The sequence below is a fragment of the Aplidium turbinatum genome, chromosome 7 (assembly GCF_918807975.1).
Source record: "Aplidium turbinatum chromosome 7, kaAplTurb1.1, whole genome shotgun sequence".
Classification (NCBI taxonomy): domain Eukaryota; kingdom Metazoa; phylum Chordata; class Ascidiacea; order Aplousobranchia; family Polyclinidae; genus Aplidium; species Aplidium turbinatum.
In genome coordinates, this window is record NC_137478.1 from 4,718,327 (window position 1) to 4,725,500 (window position 7,174).

General features: G+C 37.0%; 1 protein-coding gene across 1 annotated transcript; it reads right to left on the bottom strand.

Moving 5' to 3' along the window:
• Window positions 1-5,990, bottom strand: LOC145774363 (actin-related protein 10-like). Its single transcript, XM_082585596.1, has 10 exons — window positions 5,809-5,990; window positions 4,928-5,148; window positions 4,312-4,464; window positions 3,837-3,965; window positions 3,371-3,445; window positions 2,829-2,972; window positions 2,352-2,451; window positions 1,997-2,085; window positions 1,634-1,765; window positions 1-959 (listed from the first exon to the last, which is right to left on the bottom strand). The coding sequence occupies exons 1-10, from the start codon at window positions 5,948-5,950 to the stop codon at window positions 855-857; spliced, it is 1,290 nt and encodes a 429-aa protein (XP_082441722.1). The 5' UTR covers window positions 5,951-5,990; the 3' UTR covers window positions 1-854.
• Between the last annotated feature and the right edge of the window lie 1,184 nt (window positions 5,991-7,174).

Sequence of the window (7,174 nt, forward strand, 5' to 3'; positions counted from 1 at the left end):
TGTGTTTCCACGCGCAGATATGAATCTTGTATTATCATGGGAAAAGAGGAACAAAACATAGAAGCACAACTTTTGCACAATGAGATCACAAACGAAGCCCACAGTAATAAGGGTAAGGAAGGTTGTTATTCCAAGATTACTTTTAACAAAAGAAAGTTTCACTATGTCTGGCTTATCCATTTGTCAGGGTCACTGTTAAAAGTAAAGTGATGCTCCTAAAAGGTGGCCCCTCCAGTAGACATTCAGGCGTTCAGGACAAGACGGTTTAAACAACTTCACTGCGATATCACTAGCGTGCGCAACACACATAGACTGATTGAGTGGCATACATAACAAAACAAAACAGATTGTTTGAATAACATATAACGTTTTCAGAAAGGGATGTCAGAAAATATATTCGTTTGCGGAGTGGCGCCCCTTCGACTGTAGGCCTTGATTTTTCTCATGATTATGAACAATGACAATGAGCTGCTTTAGAGAGAAATGCCCACGGGCCTTCTTAAGGCTGCTGAACATAGGGAAAAGCTGCAAAATATATCATAGAAATCGTCCAGACCGAAATGGAAGCGGTAATAAATATTTGGAGAATACCATTAGGTGTCAGTTCCCAGCACATAGATTTTAAAGTGTAGTAGATGCAGCTGAGCTGTTCAGAAATATCACGGTAAGTCAAGCCAAATGCTTCAAAACACAAAAATACCTAGTAGGTAAGATTCCTCTCAAGATCACTTTCTGATCGTAACTACAAGACTTTACAAAAATGTAAACTTACGCAAAAGCGCCATGCAAACAAGTATTAGCGCATGCACCATGAAGTGAATTGCAAAGTTGACTTGAAGAAAATTAAACATCTTTTATCTTGGCTTAATTGGGAAGGGCTGCGACAAAGACTTGGTCGGTGATTCAGGCATCTTGTCAAGAAAAGGAGGACCACACCAGTCCGGGAGCTTCCCGTTGTGCTGTAGAGCAAAAAAATAGTAGAAGACTATTACCCTTCTGCATGGCCATGGACAAAATACCTTCAATATCCAAGGTGGTAAACCCATGTTTTATTAATTCAGCATTACCAAAAAACATATTAAGCAAAACTGGAGAATATTTTTCTGCTGGCACCAAGTATAGTTGCAGCCTTGCAGGTGACTACGTTGGACCTATGCGTTTTTGTGAAACCCAAGCATACCTCTGGTAGTAAATTATTTAGACGAGATTAGGCGAAGGAGGTTTAGGAGGAGAATCTTGAATTTACCATCCCAGTGCTGCTGTTATTGGGGTCGTCAGCATCCTTTACCTCATCAAATAAAGGTATAAAACCTGAGACCCGCAACACAATCCAGAATCCACGAATCGCAAGAGAATCTAGAATTTACCATATCGGACAGCAAAATCCGTCATTTTTACATTGATTTACCTGTAGTGTAGACGTATTCTGCTGTCAGGGATGCGGTTATGTCAACTTAATACTGAACTTGTCAATCAGTTCACAAATTAAAAGTAAATTTTGGAAGGCCACAAAAACCAAACTATGCATCTCCAATCTTCATCGGCATAAATCATCTTTATCGTTTTCTTGCAACGCAATCTTATACATCCGTGTGTTACAGTGCGGACCTTACTATCGGTAGTCTCTACTTACTTGATCAAAATATTCTTTGGTTACTAATCTCCGCTTGAAAGTGTCAAGGGAAGAGAATATTGCCGCTCCAACCCACGCTACCAGGTTGGCCGGGACGGGAGGATTATGAACGCGGAATTCAATGGCTGATAACTGCGCAAAGATATGCATTGAATAAGTAAATAATTAATCGCTCAATTCAATTGCTCATTTTGTGTTACATTCTAACAAACCCTCGCAACGATATTTAGCACAACTACAAGTTAGCGCAGCATGTAACAGAAGTGGCTGCTTGTTATGAAAGTCGTTGGTTCGTAATGTAGGTGGGTTCGATTCCAGGCCAGGGCACAGCAAGCCGATTGACAAGCGATTGTAAACACTTACCTTGCTCTTGTATCGTTCTTCAGTTTCTACAAGCTCCTTTAGCTCAAATAACAATCTATGGCGAAAACCGGGTAACATGCTGGTTCCACCTACGAATAAGAAACTTTACAAAACACAAGCTATTTGAATCCCAGTGCAAGCAGCAAATCACATTGAAGGCGTCTTCATATCATCAAAAAACATATTTCAACTAGTTCAAAGGTAATCTGAACCAATTATTAAACAAACCAATTATGTAACGTTAAATTTTAACGTACCGTCTGGTGGTGTTTACCCCTGTTGACATTGTACTAGGGTTGTACCGTAACCATACTAACTACGTGTTAAAACTGTAAAATCACATTGTTTTACAAACCTGTCACAAGTATGCTTGCCGCAAGATCCTTGCGAGTTACCATAGGACAATGGATCAACGCATCCATTACAAGAGTGGAAACTGACACCCGATCATTGTCCTGTATGATCAAAGTTTTACACTTCAATGGGATGATAATGATAATATGCTCCTCAACTGAGGCTATGTGCATGATTTAGGCATACATTTGCAGGGACGTTGAATCAATGTAAAAATGGTCCCTTTGCAAGCTGAATTAGATCACTTTTATCAATCTTTTATTTTAAATTTACGTAACGTCTTTACACGTTAAAATGATGTAAAACTAACTACTTTTGCTGGCCAGACAGCAAATTCTTATGCTATCTGAATAGGTGGAAAAGATCCAAGTGCAATTTTAAATGGCGCGTAAGTTTTAAACAACCACCCTCTATATTTAAAGGCTGTTATGAAGTACAAATGTCACGATAACCTCCAAATGCGAAATATGAACCTCACCTGCTGAAAAAGAATTTCAGGGGCAGATTCTCGAGCTGACCCGGGTATGATTAGCTTTGTATTGCCATTCAGTGGATACACCATATCAGGTAACGCTGGTTTAGGGAGCTCTGCGTCAGGTAACATAGAAGAACCGTCTTCTTTCTGTGAAATTAATAAACTAATAAAATAAATTAAGACAAGCAACAAAAGAGGTTGACTGTTAACATGGTCACGACTGGAACCGAACAGTCCTCATCATTGGTAGCACTCTAAGTTGGGTGGTTCATTGGTACCACATGCTGAGCATGCAACCACATTTCCGACTTACCGTACAGATTTACAGAACTTAGTTAAAACTGCAATGAACTAATTTATATTGTAATAAGTTATTCAGCTCAGCTATAATTTAACACTTTATTTTGCAGTTCCTTGTGATAAATGAAAACAGTTGTTGCTTGAAAAAATGTATGAAACGATAATGATTCACTAGTGTAAAAAACGAAAGAAAAACGTAAAAAATACAATAAAAAAATGTTTTTAAGCATCCCTATTCTCCACACCTGAAGTAAGGCCTGTTGTTTTCCTCTCTGTATCAATTTTGCTCTTTCATATTCAGCAACAAAACAGGCTTTTACCTGCAACACATCAATACAGGGAGGCTGTTATTCAGCAAGTGGAGCAAATCATTGAGAATAAGCCAACAACTCAATGAAGTAAACGCAGGCCTATTATGAGAATCGAATTTGAAGGGAAACAAGTTTTTTTCAATTTTCAAAAATAGAACGGAGTGAAGTATACCACTGCCAGTCTATCCTTTTTACATTGATTTAACATGCGTAAATGTTGAATCAATGTAAAAAGGTTTTGGCTAGCTGGAATGAAAAATAAGAAACTTGTATTGCTATGATGTTGCCAATGATAAATAAATGAGATACAGTACCAACTAGTATTACAAATCAATTGATATCACTGCACACATCCAACGACGCAAAATTAATGAAACTTGACTTCAACACAATCACTCACTTTAATGTCTTCCAACACATTTTCACTGAGCCGATTTGAGACGGCATCTGGAGGGTTATGATTGACTTGCACTTTTCCATTATCACTTATACTTTTCATAAGTTCTTCATGAATTGCAGCACCTCCAATCTTTGAATATATACATATGTTTGTTGTTAAAATTACAAGCTATTGGCCCATGGATAGCATTGCCGTTCCAACCACAGATTTAACAATAACTTGTCTCACAAAGTTCTCATGATGATTGAAAATATGGGAAGATATTTGGAAAAAACATAAATTTTAGAGTGGATAGTTGCATAATGCATAGTAGAGTAGGATGTTGTCACACGCCAGGTTTGATGTCATGGAGACGATATCACATCAATTGCTCTGATGCCAAGAATCTCAAGGCCAGATTAAACCTGACGCTAAATGGCCTTTTAAGTTTTAACTTTTCAACACATGATTATTAAGAATAGAAACAGTAATGTACCGGTGCAGAATGCCAAGCCCACAATAAAGGAGTTCCTTCAACAACAGGAATGACAACTGTCTCCCCATAGGAGCAATCAACAACAATGGCTGTGCCTGTTGCCACAGTGAAGCATGACAAAAGGTGATTTGGAGCAAAGACCAATGATGCAACCTGCAAATATGTACACGACATGAGGTTACAAGTTTTTATTCAACAATTCCCAAAAATGGCAAATCAGGCAAGCAACATTAAATTGACGTTCAAAGAACGACATAATTTTCAAATATACATTTACTACAGATTACCCAACTAAATGTAAATAGATCAGATTTTACAAAGATCTTTACCAAGATTGGTAAATCATTGATAAATTGATGTTTAATATAAACCAAAGTAACTGAACATCTATGCGGTGTCAAGTAACCAGAAGAAATGTTATATATATACATACTGAACAAACATCATCAATATATATGTTATGCCAATAATCTTCACAAAATCATACTAACAAACCTATAGTTCCAAGATAAATATGTTGCTATGCTGTAGACTGTAGAGGCAAAAACTTATCTTTTATGACACCAATCAAGCAACAAATTTTAAAAAAAGAATAAAAGTTCAACCAACAAAATACCTCAAAATTACGGAATAATATTTCAGCAATCAGATGTCTAATCTTTGTTGGATTTAAAAGGGACTCACAAAGAATCACTCGTTGGTTCTTGGAGCTTATTTGTAACTCTTTAAAAAAGATTCTCTCTAAAAATTTTGTGATGCTTTTCTTTAGACCAATATCTTGATAATGACCAATAACTGACTTATGGTCCGTCTTGAAAATGTATGTCACTGGGCCACCTAAACAAAAAAATGCTTTCATAATAACAATATGTTGTAGCTAAAACACCACCTGTACTATTAACAAAAAAACATACATTTATGTTTGGTAGGCATAGTTAAACGCTAGTGAAATTTTGTCTCATGAGATACTTGCATGATTTTTTTGCACCAAACCTTTGCCCAGATTTTACCTAGCGCATCAGGGTTTAAAAATATTTGTACATAATTTATATAACCATATAAATTCTCAATCGGTGTGAAATGCTTGTCAAACACTATAGTAATGTTTTAAAGCAAAAACTGATGATCAAGTCTGCATTGTGCTAACTCTTGTTAGTCAAACTCTGATAACAAACAATATGTATATACGGTATGCATGTAAAAAAATACTTTTTAACATCAAGTTCAAAAATAAGTTGAAGGATAAAGCTCTCCGGATAAAACTTTCTGTTGACCAACTAGTGTTTCATTTCAAGCTACATATAAATGAACTACATATCCATTGTCTTGTAACTGTATGCTGATACTACCTATGTCATATTGTCATAAAAGCTCCAAAAAATATCCAAGTTAGATTAAACTGAAAACATGTAGCAGCAAAAAAGTACAAAGTACAATCATTAGTCAAGTCAATTTATTTTCTTTCATAAGCTATATTATACTGTTTTAAGTTCTTACCAACTTGTTGTATTGTGGTTGGAATTATTACTCGTGGCTCAGACTCCCCGGCAAATCCTATTTTTGTGTAAGCTTCTCCAATATCCAAAACTATAGGATGGCTAATGCCAAGACCAAGTCCCATTTTCAAATAGGAACTCATACTGATTACATGCAACTGATAAGTCGTACCTCAGTCTGCAATAACTAAATTATATTAATTTAACTTTAATCTACTTACAACAATATTTCACAAATCCTTATGTCTATTTAAGAGGCTTTTAACTGTTTCCCAGGTATAATTTCATTTCAATTGGTAGCTTATCACCACAGCCAGGCTTTGCCAATATTTGCAACGTGAACGTGTATCATGTCTGCTGACAGCCGATGTGATTGATTGAATCTTTATCCTCGGACCGGGAAAGCTTCTTGCAGAGCTTAATCCTGGCAGCTTCGCATACTTGTAGAGGCTTTGAATCACTGACGCAGGCCCGGTCACCGAGATTGACAGAGTGAAGTTTCCGATTGTTGAAGTCTTGTTGCCAGGGAACTATTCCATCCATTAGATGCCGCTGAATGGAGAGCAGTCCTTAACGTGCGTTGCTCAAGCGCACACCCCGAGAGTCGGACCAGCGCCGCTTGATCTTGAAGCTTCTTCGTTCCAGAAGCGACGCGCTAACCAATTGAGCTATCGGGGCGGGCTATGTGTTGAAACACTAAACCAGAAAAATTAGCCCAAAGAATCTCGTTAAAAGATTTCTGCAACTGATTCTTTTTTAATCTCTGCAGGATTTGGGAAGCGAATAAACATAGTGCTAAATTTGTGAGCTATAAAATTGGAAAAAAATCCAGCAATAACACAGCCGACCAAACCAACGCTTGAAGTTTTCACAAAATCCACCGTTTCAGTTCGTGGCAACAAATCGAGTGCGACCAGATGTTTTTAAAATTTCCAGACTAATGACTAATTGCCACAAAAAATAGCCCAATCGTTACATGTTAACTGAGTAATAAAACAAGCCCAAAAGCAGCTATTTTATCACAGAAAAACCACCGAGTTTTATCAAAAGAAAACAAGTAGCCTTAAGATTCTAATCAATAGTTTGTAAAATTGTTAGGATCGCCTTTTTTATAAATCTGAATAACCTCAGCAATTTTAATGCAGAGAACGTCAGCAATTTTAATGGAGAGCACTAAACACAATTTAACAATTAAAAGTGCAATTAAAGAGCACATCGCCACTTGAGTAAGATGCACTGACAATGTTTCGATCGACCAATTCAAAATCATCTTTCGAGGCAGGTCTGAATACCAGACTAAGATCATGGAAGCCCTAAGCATCAAGCGTAATTTTCCGTCTCTCAACAAGTCGGAAAAACGTAGAACA